Consider the following 15,127-nt stretch of genomic DNA (forward strand, 5'->3'; position numbering starts at 1 on the left):
GGGTTCGGTCCCGTGCGCGCGGGCTCCGCCTCGCGCGGGGGCGGGGCCGAGTCACGTGACGGCGGCGGCGACGGCCGGTCCGGGCCCCGGCGGTGACAGCGGCGACAGCCCGAGCCGGCCCCGCCGGTGACAGCGGCACAGCCCGAGCCGGCCCCGCCACAGCCATGTCGGCCAAGGACCGCATCGAGATCTTCCCCTCGCGGATGTGAGTGTCCGCCGGCACGGGTCGGGATAGCGCCGAGGGGGGAGCGCGGGGGCTCCGTGCCGTGCCCGAGGCGGCGGGAGCGGCGGGAGCGGCGGCTCTCGGGCGCTCAGGGCTCCTCATCGGGGCTCGGCGCTCGGAGTCGTTCCGCCGGTTGTGCTGCGCCGCCGAGCGGGGCCGCCCCGGTTCTGTGGCGGAGCCGCTGAGGGCCGCTGGTCCTAAACTTGACGTTCTGCTTCCAGGCTCCACATCGGCGCTGTCCGTCCTCACCGGGCCGGGCAAGGCTCGGCACCGAGATGCCGGGTGTGATGTTTAAAGTAATGTGATTACGCAAACCTTACTTTAAAAAAGGAATAATTTTTAGAATGTATGTGTAGGAAAAAGGGACAAACGGAACCACAGCTTCCCTTAATTTTGCAACAGAGGATACTGCTTCACGAGAGGTTGGCCATAAAGCGTTAAGGAAGTAAAGTGCTGTCAGTGTCGTGGACAGTCAGGTTATTTTCCAGCTCCAGACAGCAAACTATTTGTCATGAAATCAGATGTCTCGTCTGAGAAGGCTTAGAAAGCTGCCAACATTGGAACTAACTCAAACAATTGAATAAAATGCTGTTTAATAACACTGTTCAGTTTGTCTTTGGAACTCTCCAGGACAGACAGACTTTGCTTTAAGGTGAAAGGCTGCTTCACATCTTCTTGCATAAAACTGGGTTGCCTGCACATAATGTTTATATGTGCAGGCAACATATAAAAGGATGCCTTGAAGGACAGAAAACCTCAAACATGAAATAATAATTATTCACTCCGTATAAGCTCAAGACATATAAAGTAACAGTTTATAAGGAAAGATTAATACATTACATGGTAAATGTTCTGTTTTGAAATTTACTATTGCATACGCAGAAATGAATTGCTGCATACACTAAGTCATCTGGTCTCACTCCTCCTCTTTGGCAGTGCTTTTTTTCATTCAGTGTAGGTGTCCAAGGAGGGGACACTTCAGTCACTTTTGAAAGGTATCTGGTTTTGTGAGGTGATGTGTCACTGTGGCGTGAGGGTGGTCATGTACAATATTTACAAGCTTATTTTCAAACAAAGTGACAGACAATATTGTGGGTGCTGTTCCCAAAGGAATATAAGTTAGAAAGGCAAAATAAAGATGTCCTGTGTCTGCAACAATTAATTTTCTTAACTGACAGAAGAGGATTTCACAAGGTTTACTTTTTACATTGGTTTGGGGGTTTTTTGTTGTTATAAAATGGCTTGCTGCTATGAGCCTCTTCTGTGCTGGAAATGTTCAATTCCAGAAGCTGCTCGGTTTGCTGGAGAGTAAACAAGACTTTGTTTATTGCACTCTCAGAGCCAGTGAGATCTTGCTGGAACTGGAAGGCCAGCCAGTCTCTGGCAGGTGGTGAACAGAGCAGGCAAGTCAGTCCAAGGTGATGACAGACACCTGCTTGCTGGGAAAGTAAAGTTGCTTTTTACTCACTGATTTTTTTTAAATCATAAACATTCATAAAGTATTTGGGGTTTTCAGTTATACGTATTTGGTAGATGTTAATGGAGCTATTCTCATCACATGCCAGTAGATGTGGCCAGTAATGGATTCCACTGTGTAGATAGAATCTTAATTATACTTACTTTTTCCAAGGTCAGAGAGGAAGTGTGTAAGAACTTGGCTTGAGCAGTGTCCTTTGTGCACAGTGGCTGCATGTAGAAAGCAGTACAGTTCCTTATTTCATACAAGAAACTTCTAAGTGTGCTACTGGTTGTACAGGTGAAAGCTACAGCTAACTCACTAATATCCCTTTGAAATTGTTGCTGCTTTTGATTGTCTTTGATAGCTTGTAAATCTCCCATGCAGCATGTGAAGCTAAGGGAAACCACAATGTACAACTGCTGCATCTTCTTGCTCTGTAAAATCAGAACATGGCATCAACTGTTATGATCACATGAAGAATTTGCTTTGTTTGATTTTCCAAAGATGACATGGCAGTAAAAGAACTTAAAAGCAATGCCAGTGTCACAGCGGATATTTGGAGGAGTTTGATTTCTGGTGCTTCTAAGTCATGAAGAAAAATGAAAACTCTTATTTCCTATTATAGAAGCACTGAAAGATGTCTTGTCAATTTTCCTTTGACTTCACAGATAATAACCTTGTAGTTTTCATTGTTGATGGAGATAAATATAAATTCCCTTGATTTTAAATGGGAATCTAATATTCTGCCCTGAAGTGGCCATCTTGTTTTACTGCAATGGTGTTTCAGGGTTCCTTCATAATTTCAGTCGTATGCATGTCAGAAAACTTCACTAAGGTTTTTCCTAATCCCTTCAGATGCTGCAGGATGTTTTTTCTTTATTCCTCTGCTTACCAGGGCTCAGACCATCATGAAGGCTCGTTTGAAAGGAGCCCAAACAGGTCGTAACCTCCTGAAGAAAAAATCTGATGCTCTGACGCTTCGATTCAGGCAGATCCTTAAGAAAATTATTGAGGTAGGTAAATTAGAATTTTCCTTTGTTTGGCTCACTTTACTGTTCTGTCTGTTGTGCATTCCTGTTCTCCTAACTTCATTAGATAGGCTGGAATACAGGATGACTTTCTGGCTAACCTGTTTTTTGTAAGTGAGACTACTGAGAACACATGAGCAGAATTCTGATTTTTTCGCTGCAATGATACAGAAAATTGGAAGAGTTAATGTTCTTCATCTCTTTCCAGAGAGTCTTAGCCTCTGCTTTCTTTTGTGTCCCAAGCTCCCTATCATGATGCTGCCAAATACTTTAGGATTGGTGTTAAAATGTTCTGTAGTCCCATTTTTATTGCTTTATCTGGCTTGAGGGGATACTGCACATCTGTAATGTTTCCTGCATGACTAGGTACACTAGCAAGCAGAAGTTCTGTTCAGATGGGACTTGTTCCTTTAGGAAGAAACACAGAGTCCTGCTGCTTCTTTTGTAACAAGGATGACAAAGCTGAGGTAGTCAGTAGAGCCTGGTATGTGTTGTTCTGCTCTGCCATATCAGATAGGTTTGGTTGTACTGTTTTAGTTGCAGCTGCTGCAGTGTCCATGGTTAGCAGTGGTCCTTTGTTGCCACACTGTAGACAAGCTCTCATCATCTGTCATTGCTTCCTATACATTGTCTAACACACACAGGCTGGTGTTTCTCTATACTTTTTAGCTACAAAGACTACAAATCTGTAAAAATTGGGAAAAAAACAGAGTGGGAGGAGAGTGCAGCTTCACAAAGCTGTAAACATTTGTATGTTGAAAACCAACTGCAGCTGTCTCATAGTATTCCATACAATGTGAAACGAGTATTTCCCTACTGAGCCACTTTATTGTTGTTATTTAACCCCCATGTAATAGAATTTCATGATTAAGACAGATCTTTTGCTTTTTCTGTGAGTTCTACAATGTGAAACAGCTGAAATTTTTTTTTTGCCAGTCACCTGAGAATTACAATTTCCAGTTTGAGAGTAAGCTATGCATATAGGACTTGCTCACTCTCTTCAATTTCTTCTCCTTATGCTTATATTCTAGGATATTTATCCTAGAAAAGGAGTAACAATGTGCCTTGTATTTGCTGCCTTTTTTTTTTTTAACAGACTAAGATGCTGATGGGTGAGGTGATGAGAGAAGCTGCCTTTTCACTTGCTGAGGCAAAGTTCACAGCAGGAGATTTCAGGTGAGGATTGCTGGGCTTCCATGAGCATAGCCTACCTATGGGAAAGAGCTATCAACAAATTATTATTTTCTCTTTTGGAAAAAAAGGTAAATTCTTAAAGGCACCTAAAAAAAGACAATAGTGGAGGGGATGAACTAAATCCTGTTATGTAAAGGCAGGAGAGAGAGAACTTGCACAATGAAAACTCTGTTGGAAGCTAAACCAAGTGGAAACATCACCAAAATTTTTTGTCCTTGGTTTGAGAAGGTGTTGCTTTTTGTGGCTTGGAATCAAAAATGTAGGAAAGCAAGAATTTATATCAGAGTATTGGACAATTTCTTCATTTGGTCTTTCTTGTGAATTTGAGGGATAGATGTGTGCTCTTTTCTGCCAGTAAGTCACACAGTGATTTTACCAGTTGCTCTTATCTCCTACCTCACTGCCCTTTGTCTCACTAGGGCTAGAGAGGGCTGTATGCAGGAGGGGAAACAAATCCTTTTCTTCCAGCAGGATACTTGAATTGTATTTTAATAAATTACAGTTTTGTCTAGGGTGTTTGAGTAATTCATTCAGGTGTGCATGGGGAAGTTTTTAAGATTCATCTGATGGCACTTCCAACTAATGGGGAAGAGCCAAGTGATCAGACACAGCAGGAATCTGCGTGCTGCTGAAGAAAAGTCTTTTTGCCCTTTCCTTTGGTTATAGTGCTGTTTCCTGTCCTAACTAGTCACTGTGTTTAGCCATAAACAAGTCAGATTCCACCCTGTAAGTAAACTGGACTTCAGCAGAGGAGTTAGCTTAGTGAGCTGTTCTTGAAAGACTTTAGGTTACTTTGGAATGCTTCAAGATTAATTGTTGTACAAGTCCAAGTTTGTTAATATGGTAGTGAGTGAATAAACTCATTAATAGTCTGAAAGAGTAAATACTTAGAAACTAAAATGAACAAAATGTTGTGGCATTGGTTTGCATTTAAATCCTTGAAATTCCTTCTCTTTCATTGTGAAAGAAATCTTACAGGTTGATTAGACTCAATGTTATTAAAATAATTTGCCAGATAACTGGATAGTTTTTTTAGCTATGCTTTGTAAATTTGGTCTAAGACATTTTTAAAGTTATATTTCATAGACTCTGCATCTTTTCCAAACTTTGCTGGAAACCTGTTTCTTTCAAAGCTTCTGTGTTAGCTCTGAAGACTTTGCAATGAATTGCAAGGAGAACTGAGCTGACAACACTTTCCAGGTCCTTGCAGCTATTTGATAACTGATTTATCTTGTATATAATGATGAGTTAATGAACCACTTCAATTTTCCTGATTAGGATCTGTGTTTTCTTCCTTACAGTACCACTGTGATCCAAAATGTGAACAAAGCGCAAGTCAAGATCAGAGCTAAAAAAGACAATGTAGCAGGTGACTCCTTTCCAGGCCATGAGTACTTCAGCTCATAAGGGAATTGTGGGAGGAGACTTGGAAATAGGCAGGAATGTATCCAAACAGTCTCCTTTTTTTCTTACCTGTCTGTAGGAACAACTGGAATTTGTTGTTTTTTCACATACAGCTTATGATTTTTATATTTGGTTACTTACCTCTCATAAAATAAAATGAATGTGTGTAAACTGCAGTCCAATTTCTGAATTGCTGGACAAAGTATAACTTCCATAGAGCTTTACTGGAAAACAGATCAGGAGTTAAGCCCCAAAGTTAAATAAATTTCAAGCAATTGTCTATCCACACAGTTGTCTATAAAGAAAACAAGAGAGATAAGTCAGGATTGAATGACTGAAATATTCCTTAAGCAAAGAGAACATAGTACTAAACATAATAAAATGGATGAGCCAGAATACTTCCCTGAATTTTTCATGGGTCTTGATCTCTACAAACTCAACACAATTCTGCAGTTCTATATTAAATGTCAGCACCAGCATGACTTAATTGTTCCAAGCTATGTAGGAATATTTTGTAAACAAAGCTTCTGCCATTACATAATCAGAAGCAAATGGGGCAAAAGTGAGCTGTACTTCATAAATCTGTAACCCTTCATGTCTCTTACATGCATTTTTCTTCGCTCATCAGGAGTGACCTTGCCAGTTTTTGAGCATTACCAGGAAGGAGGGGACAGTAAGTACAACCCAAGTGTTTTCTGTCTTTATGTACTTACAGCCATTCCATGCTCACACAGAAATATTGTCATGTCCTAATGGTAAGTCAGTTTACATCATAGGCATAGGGGTACTTACTTCCTTTGATGTTTTGCCTGCTCCTGTGACATGGAGGGATAATTAGGAACGTCTAAAAGATTCTACTTTCCAAAATCAGTGAGTTCTTCAGGTGAGGAGAAGACTTGTATTTCCAGATTTTGAGACTTCTAAGTGTTACTAGAGACATGCACAACATAAACCACTAAAAAGACAATTTGTTAATGGGCAAAGGCTTTAGCTTCTCACTTGATAAGCTCTTTATATCCCTATAGTGTGTGAAGTATTAATTTTTATCTAGTAAGGAAACACTATAAGAGCAATAGTAACAATTTTTGGGTTTTTTCAGGCTATGAGCTGACTGGCTTGGCCAGAGGTGGAGAACAGCTGGCTAAGCTGAAGAGGAACTATGCCAAAGCTGTGGAGCTGCTTGTGGAACTGGCCTCATTACAGGTTGGTGAGAGTTAAAAAAGAACAGATCATTGGTTTCTCACTTTTCTAAAATGAAAGTATCATCCCTCAGTATTTGTAGCTTAATATAGTCCCAGTGCTGTATAAAGTCGCAAACCTTTTTTAGCCATATTACTGCTTCAGAGAAATCCTTGTTCTTTAATGCTCAGAAGAAACTTTTTGGGAGAGTTGGTATTTGTAACTGCTAATGTGCAGTATTCAGCATGCTAGTGACATTAGTAGAAAACATTCTGCTTCTATCAAAAACATAGTTTTTAAAGCTACATTATAGACTTGGCTTTCAAGTGCTCTTTGGTTTTGTGTACAGAATTGATGGAAATGCTGAATTTGTCTTGTTATATATTAACTATTTAATCCCATTCCATCAGACATCCTTTATTACTTTGGATGAAGCCATTAAAATAACCAACAGACGTGTGAATGCAATTGAACATGGTGAGTATTTTTTCATTTGGGATGCATAACATTTTTCTGTTTCTATGTAAGATGAGGAGCAGGGTCAATGAAGCCATTCTTTCTTGTTAGAATTTCTCACCAGTTCAAGAATGCTTTCTAAAAAGCATTACAATTAGGCATATTGCAAGAAAGAAAAAAATTAAAAGCCCAGTGGAATGGACTGGAGGACACAGAGATAAATGAATAGGTAAACATGAGAAAGTAATCAGGAAATTGTATTAAGAACCTACAGGACAAAAGTTTTACAAACATTCTGCAGTCCCTGCTAGTGACTTTGACTTAACTGGTGAAGCCTGTTGACTAGAAGCAAAAGATATGATGTTTCTATGTGTTAAGATGTTCCAATAGCTAGCATAATAAACTTCAGACAACTAAAATATATTAAATCACTCTAATGAATTTTAAAACTGTAATGGTGGTGCCCGGTGAAGAGGCTGATGACTTCTTCATTTTGGATGGAACCGTCCTTATGTCAATAACCTGTGTGTTTTTCTTTGATCTAATTCTTTGTTCTTCATGTTCTTGTTTGTAAATTTGTTTCTTGCCATTTCTTAAGTACTGTTACAATCCCAACATTGGCTGTGCTTCCTTTTGCTGCAGTGTCCAGAGTGCTTTGCTTTGACTGTTTCAAGTTGCTTTCTGAATTCTGATGTCCTAGATTTAATAACTTTTGCATGTATACAGTAATGTATTTCAGTCCATGTTTCCACATCATCCTTTTCAGCAGTTTTTCATAGACTAGTTTCTTTGAACATACAGGCCTTAACTGCAGCTTATCACTGAGAATATGACTTAGAAAAGGTTTCCTCTGCAGCCTTCCAAATAATTTTGGTAGTGCTGGTAACAGGTTTCTTCTTTCAACAAATGATTCTGATACAGAGCTTGTGCAGTTTGGTGTGAAAGCTGTATTTAGTGTCTTTTGTTTTGTGATTGTGTTGTATTTGAGTATTTGTTTTCATGACGGCCTTTTAAATGGATAATTCCGAGTAAAGGTGCTATACTGAAGTTTCTGAAACAATGTGATGGAAGAACATAGTTTTAATTCAAATTTGCCTGCTTGTCAGGAGTTTTTTATATTTTGTGTACTTGTCCATCAGGAAATAGTATGATCTTCCATGAAAGACATAGATTTCCCCTAGCCAAAAGGATTACTAGACTGACATCAGACAACATCTGTGCAATACATGGATACTTCCTGGCTAATTTAACAGCAGTGCCACCTTCCTTATATTTTTTTTAGTGATTATTCCCAGGATCGAGCGTACTCTTTCTTATATCATCACAGAACTGGACGAACGAGAACGAGAGGAATTCTACAGGTAAAAGACTAGTCAAAAAACTAGACTGGTCTCTTCCTAACATAGACCATTCCTCAGAAGGGAGTTAAGAGAACTGTTCACCAAATGTGGAAGCAAGCATTGTTAAAAATGACCTCATTCTTACTGCACATGGAGTTTCCAGAGCCAGGCACTCACCAATTGCTTGTCTGAAAGTTATAAATGAATCCCTTCTATTAATTTGTACATAGCTGTCATTGTTCTTTCAGAGGGAATGATGTGATACAGTTCCCTGAGGTATTCTGCTTTAACAACACCTTTGCCAATACAGTCAATGTTCTGGGCCACCTGAAACAAAAATGTCAAATCTGAAATAAATGAAAGAGGAATGAACTTGATTAAATACAAGCAGAATAGTATAATGCAGTGTTTAGGGTCAAGAATATAATTTATAATTTGGTCAAGTTTTTCAATTGCTGCAGCTAGCAATAAAAGCATTTTATTTTTGCCATTTTGCCAAATTTGGTATTTGTTAGAGAATTTTCATTTTCTGTGGAACTTTTCCAGGTAGCTTTATCAAGTTCAAGTTGTATGGTATAGCTACTAACCTGTTGTATGAAAACATATTTGCTTCACAGATAAAGCTGCATTTCTCTTCACAGGCTTAAAAAGATCCAGGAAAAGAAAAAAGTCTTGAAAGAAAAGTCTGATCAGGAACGGGAGCTGCGGAGGGCTGCTGGTGAGGAAAGTGAGCCAGCCAATCTCTTAGCAGAAGAGAAGGATGAAGACCTGCTCTTCGAGTAGTCCTGCACAGTTGCTGGGAGCAGGGGACCCAAAATACAGAATGTCCAGTTGCAATATAATTCAAGACATGTTGCCTCCAAGATACTTATGTGGCTTCTCATTTGGTGTCCAAGTCTTGAGTTGAATGGATTGTGGATTTCTCCTGGGAGATTAGAAATCTGGGAACTTGACTACAGCATAGGAGGGAAGGCAGAAATGGGTCAGATGGCTTACTATAAGGAAAGCCTTCTAGTCCATGTTCAACCTGTTTCTTCACTTAGTAGGAACAACTGTTGAAAGCTGTATTTTTTTTTGAAGGATGGCTCTGGATTTGCCCAATCAGATTCATCTAATTGCTCCCCTTCCTAGTACAAGCAGAGAAAAATGTTACTTAGGGAGGAAGATGCATATGATGTTCTTTGCTGCTGAACCAGTAATGTTCAAGTTGCTTAGATCCAGTTTTGGCACAGCTGAAGTCAAATCCCTGTAAAGGAAACTCTAGCTTTCTCACCTGTTGATGAAATCCACAGTCTTCTGTGATATATTTTTGTTGCACGATTGTTACCATTGGCCTAAAATATCTATGGTTTTAATTAGAGGTTCTGCCAACTTGTGTACTGTCTGTGCTAGAAACAAGTGTAAATTTTAACTGCTACAATACCTGGTGTCTGGCTTGAGTTGCTAGAAGATGAACTTTAAAAGCTTGTTGTGTTGATTTCAAAATAAAACCTCTGCTTCACCCTTTCTCCCTGACATGGAAACTACACAGTATACATCTCTTACAGCCTGTGCCCACTTTTCATTATCTTTAGTGCTTTAAATAAGTAACTGTGGAGAAGTGGATCCCTCCTGCCAAAAGCACATACAAAAAAATCATCTAGCTACATGTTGCTGCAAATCTTCATTGCCTCAGGCTGGCAGGCAAAGCGGGGTTGAATGCACAGCAGTCCATCCTTTCTGCAATTCTTAAGTTCAAGGTTGATGAGTGGAGTCCAGGAGAGTGGCTGACCAGCAGGCTGTCACTAAACCCTGCTCAACTGGAAGAGCTGTTTTCCTAAAGACAGAAGCACAGAATCACTTAGGCTGTAAAAGACCTCGAAGATCACAGAGTCCAACCTTTGACCAATCACCACCTTGTCAGTCCACAGCCATGTCCAGTCATTCCTTGAACACATTGGTTGTGTTCTTTTTCTTGAAGGCACTGGTTTGCAATCAGCAAACTGAACACATGCCCCAGAACTAATGCTGGGTCATAGTTTCCAGTACTACAAGTCTAGTCTATTCAAGGTAAGCATCTTGTTTTAAACATGACATTTAACTGCAGATACAGGGTAACTGCAAGGAATAAATGAACATCTTTAAAAAATCATTTTAGAATTGTATGAATAATAAGGCCATTTCTTTTCTCTTGTGTAGCTGTAGACAGCACAGCTGAATGGTAGGTCCATAGTCTGTTGTAAGACACAGATCCAGTTTCAAAGAGAGACACTGGAGCTCTGCAGACCTGTTGCCTCTCCCACAGCATGGATGGTGTCAGAAGGTACACAGAACATCCTGCAGGGCACTGATGGGTCACAGCATGTTTCACATATTCAGCAAAGTGGCAGAAAAAAGACTCTCAAGATCCACTACAGGAAGTAAAATTGTACAGTGATTTATTTTAAATCTAGAAATATTTTACATTTTTACATTAGTGTGCAGTTCGTGATGTCTCAAAATAGAGAGTGCAGATATATGTAAAAAAGTAAAATGTGGGGCTAACCACAGGTCTCAGTAAAGTTACCTTAATTATTTAAGGCATGGAACCCCCCGTCTAATATTTTTAAAAGTCACATTTAATTACATTCAAAAATTCTTTATGCAATTCATTTAACATTTATTTTTAATTAAATCAGGATTGGTAATAATGCAAATACCCTCATTTCAGTCTGATACAACTCACAACAAAGCCTGGGATAAGGCTGAAGAGTTCTACCAGTGATGTCTTATGTATTTTCTGTTATTCTCGAGGGAACTAGCACACATTCTTCATTAAACAAGACAATGATTTCTTACACAAGGTAGTTCAGGTCCAAGCTGGCAGCAGATGGACAGCCAGGTACATATTTCAGTGCTGCTCAAGCTCTTCCTTTCAGCAGGAGGGAGACAAAGCTAACACTGGTTAAAAGCTTCATAGCACCTCTATGGATGTCAGTGAGTTCTGTGTGCCTCAGGAATTAGGAGAGTAGAGCTCAACTTCAAGCAATATGCTTTAAGTCTACATTCAGAAGCTCATTTGTATAAAAACAGATTCTGTACACCATTTCTGAAAAACTGGGGAGACAAACATGAATGAAATATCATTAATGGCATGATTTGACGAGACTGATGCTGCCTATAAACACTGAATACCTAAGGGGGTTCAGCAGCCACTTTGAGCTGGTTGTGACTGGCAGAATTTTAGCAGCACCTACACAGCTGAGCCAGGTTAACCTTACTCAACATGTTCTACTGCTTTCCACCTTGTCCAGAAACATTCAATACCCAAAAGCCTAATGCATTTACAATAATCTTTCTTTAAAAAGGGTAGAATCAATACAATTTTTCCAATACACGTGAACACTGTTGTTGTCATAAGCTATGGATGAAACTGAGAACATGCCTGCAATGTGAGGCAAAAAGCCACAATTTTGAATATCCAGCCCTTAGGCCAACAGTAGCACAGTATTATTTCTAATGCTGACTTGAACTAAGATACTCAAGTTTCACCCCATTTTCTTTCTGAAGCATCATTACTTATCCCCACTAATTGCTTAATTGCTTTTCAGCCCTATATATTAATTACACCAGCAAATAATTTCGCTTTCTAGCAAGACAGGAATGCACTCTATACTTCAAATTTTCAACATAAAAATGTACTGATTATTAGTTCAGTACCTAGGACAGTTATCTGAAAATTTCTTTATATCTGGTCTATACTTTCAGCTCTTTAACTATGGGTGTGAATTTGTTCTACTAACATTTTAAGAAAGAATATATGCAAGACAGAATGGAAAACAGTAACTGCTTTTTTTCCTTCAACATTAGACAGGAGTGACCGACACATTGACATAACTCCAGTGTTTTACCTGTAGGAACAAAGAAACTCTATGGCTAAAAGAGATATTCACAGTTAAGGTTCTTTGTGCTACCCAAACCAGCCAAGATACTACTATTCATTTAGTGTCAGTAACAACAGCCCCACTGCAGATGCACAGCCACAGCAGTTAAACCTTCACAGCCAGAATCATCTGAGGATGTAGAGATGTTCCCACCTGCTTTGCAGAATGCATCAGGATACAGACCTTACCTTTTGTTCCCTTATTTCAAGTTTTTTGTTTTAACCATTAAAAATATTCCCCTTTCTTGTGACTTCGCAGTCAGTTACCAGTGTTTTACACATATTTTCACTGCAGTACTGAGCAAATGCAGGGCAATAAGTTGGCTAGCGAATTACAATACTCATAACACAGTAGCTACATTCAGCTATTTTAATTCCAGTTAGTTGTCCATTAGTCCAACAGCCACAACATGAACCATTTGCAGAGATTAAAAAACCCCACTGTCTTCCAATGTTCAGCACATCAGTCTGTATTAGTCAGTATTCTGTTATAAAACATGAGAATTTTAGTTGACTTTCAAGCAGCATGTCTTATAACTATATATTTTCACAAAAATATAACCTCTGCCTTTCTGTCTCTACAAGTCTGTGAATAACAGCGGCTCAAATCAGTCGGTATGTTTTAAAGAAAATACCATAAAAATATCACATCTAGAAGTTCAATATAATAGTCATCTTTGATTGGACCTAAAATTACTGTGCAGTCAAATCTGATTTTAAAAGTCTGACTAAAAAGACACAAGGATCGAAATATTTACATTATACACATTTTTCAATACAGTGCTATTAGAAAGTGGAATGTTTGAGAATTAAAATATTAACTCAAGCCTCACAGGGCAGCTCCAGACCAGAGCAGAATCTTCATTCTGTGTATTTTTTGAACAGGAGAGGTTTCTCATTGATATTTTTCATGTGTAGATTATTCCTCTGCCCAATGATCTGTAGAATTATGCTCTTGAACTAGCATCATGTCCCACAAACTCATTAAGTTAAGTGTTAAATAACATTCATATTTATAACTATGTGACAGCATGGACTATATATATACATATACACACAAACACACTTAAAATCTTTGTCCTAAGGGTGATCCTAAGTTAAAAAAGTGGATTTATAAAAGTAGTTGCTAGAAAAAAAATCTATCTAAAGCTTTAGATTTAGTACTGCTATGGTCTCCATTTCTAGACCACAGAGAAAGAAAACCTGGACAATCTTTAGATCAGTTAAACTGGCTCACAAGCTGGTCAGCGTATTTTTCAGTAATACGCAATTTCACTGGCAAAGGATGCTGCTGCTGAGGTCTAGAGCTCACATGCATTTGTACTAGAACTGGGCAGACCTACACATGATCTGCTTGGAAAGGTAACTAGACTGAAGTCCTTTTGTCCCTTGGAACTGCTCTCATCGTAGCCAGGTGGAGGGCACCCACTGGGGTTCTGTGTCGAGCTTATTTATTAACCGAAGTAACTCTTGATACGCCTTATCAAGATCAGAATTCACAATTGCTGTATCAAAGTAGTGGCCATTGTTCTGTTCCATCTCCCTTGTCTTCTCTATGATTTCTCTCAGCTCTTCTGGCTGCAATCAGAAACAGAGAGTTAGTGTAGGTGTGTAAGCCTCCTCCCCACAGTAACAGCAGGGAATGGGAACAACTCCATTTCTTTACACAAACACTCCTGGTGTTGCTATTGGCTTTTGAAAAGTTTACAGGAACACTCAATCATGATCCATATTTGAAAGCTAAAGGCATTCAAGGCAATCTTGACTGATTTGCTATGAGTGGCAAAGAGTAAATAACTGGCCAGGCTGAAGAAAATGAGGAAGATTAGCACTGCTCATTGCACAACACTGATCTCACTGAGGGAGACTGGACCCGTGCAGAACAAGGCAGCATTCTGCTGGCACCACCAACACTAACAGCCAGAGGAGACACTGACACTGGTGACACTGTGCAGTACACACCAGGGAGAGCCACACGTTTAGGCTGACCAAATCACCATAACATCAGGTGAATAACACTGCAGAAATATGGAAAACACCACTTGGGAGCTAGAAGGGCATATATTAAAAGCAAGAATATTGCAGTGTAGATAAATGATACAAAGGCAGAAGTAGAAATGTTTTGATTTCAGAATTTTTCTTACACTTAGATTCTAAAAGTGTGTTTATTTTTCTCAACGTATTTTTGGATTGTGTGAAGAAATATTCAGGTTTAATTTTTGAGATAATATGCTAGGGAGGATATTTCAAAAGGAACTTTCAGGCCTTCAGGATTTTTTTCTTAGTCATTACACACTCTTGATAAAATCAGAGCAACATTGGAGCATACATGCAAGAAATACCTTTTTCTTTATCAGGAAAGGGATTTGACCCAATTGAAATAAATACAACCCCAATACAATTAGTCAGAAAGAAAATAGGCACAGTGTAACAGCAAGAAATGCACCCCTTTTTATTGCAAATGGATTCCTTGAATATTGCAACAAAAATCCAGAACATAAGATGCAATATTTAGATAAAATAACGTTTTCTTCATGGCATAAACATGAAGGAAGAAACACCCATTTAAAGACTATGATTATATTTGACACAGGGGGAGGAAAGGAAAAAAAGGAAATTTCTTCTGTTTCAACATTTGGACTTTAATGGACTTTAAAATCTGACACACAAGTAATAAATCGCCCTTGCATCAAACAAGGAGAGCAAAACAACACAGCTACAGAACACAGTGAGTTATAATTCCTGAGCAACAGCTGTGTCAGGAGTAACTGTGAGTTATCTTGGGAAGATTGTTTTCCCTTAGTATGAAATGCATTATGCTCAATTAGTACTTTGAAGATACTGTGGTGGCAAAGGGCACCTGCCAATGACTACAGGGCAGATTTCAGTTAAAAAGGTGATGATGAACCTATTCCACTGCCTGAGCAATAAGCACTTGGTATA

The 15,127-nt window shown here is 39.2% G+C and overlaps 2 protein-coding genes across 4 annotated transcripts in view; one reads left to right on the plus strand and one right to left on the minus strand.

Annotated features, from left to right (window-relative positions):
- Positions 1-68: 68 nt before the first annotated feature.
- Positions 69-9,798, plus strand: ATP6V1D (ATPase H+ transporting V1 subunit D). 2 transcript variants are annotated; one of them, XM_063159311.1, is made up of 10 exons: positions 69-104; positions 138-205; positions 2,578-2,695; positions 3,807-3,886; positions 5,206-5,273; positions 5,937-5,981; positions 6,408-6,511; positions 6,898-6,964; positions 8,226-8,304; positions 8,925-9,798. In XM_063159311.1, exons 2-10 carry the CDS (start codon positions 165-167, stop codon positions 9,064-9,066), a joined length of 744 nt encoding a protein of 247 aa, XP_063015381.1. In that variant the 5' UTR covers positions 69-104; positions 138-164; the 3' UTR covers positions 9,067-9,798. The 2 variants fall into 2 exon arrangements, with proteins under 2 accessions (XP_063015381.1, XP_063015380.1); XM_063159310.1 differs by having other exon boundaries at positions 76-205.
- An 885-nt stretch (positions 9,799-10,683) lies between these two features.
- PALS1 (protein associated with LIN7 1, MAGUK p55 family member) overlaps positions 10,684-15,127 on the minus strand; it is a 55,404-nt gene continuing 50,960 nt past the window's right edge. For both annotated transcript variants that reach the window (XM_063159308.1, XM_063159309.1), the window contains exon 14: positions 10,684-13,762. In XM_063159308.1, coding sequence (XP_063015378.1) covers positions 13,586-13,762 — 177 coding nt within the window. In that variant the 3' untranslated portion in view covers positions 10,684-13,585. The remainder of the gene's footprint in view (positions 13,763-15,127) is intronic.

Source organism: Melospiza melodia, chromosome 6, assembly GCF_035770615.1.
Source record: "Melospiza melodia melodia isolate bMelMel2 chromosome 6, bMelMel2.pri, whole genome shotgun sequence".
In the NCBI taxonomy this organism is placed as follows: Eukaryota; Metazoa; Chordata; class Aves; order Passeriformes; family Passerellidae; genus Melospiza; species Melospiza melodia.

Bases quoted from the DNA above. Each gene is read 5' to 3' on its own strand.
- ATP6V1D (XM_063159311.1), top strand. From the start codon at position 165: ATGTCGGCCAAGGACCGCATCGAGATCTTCCCCTCGCGGAT. The intron at 6,512-6,897 runs GTTGGTGAGAGT...CCATTCCATCAG, and splicing joins TGGAACTGGCCTCATTACAG to ACATCCTTTATTACTTTGGA. The intron at 8,305-8,924 runs GTAAAAGACTAG...TTCTCTTCACAG, and splicing joins GAACGAGAGGAATTCTACAG to GCTTAAAAAGATCCAGGAAA.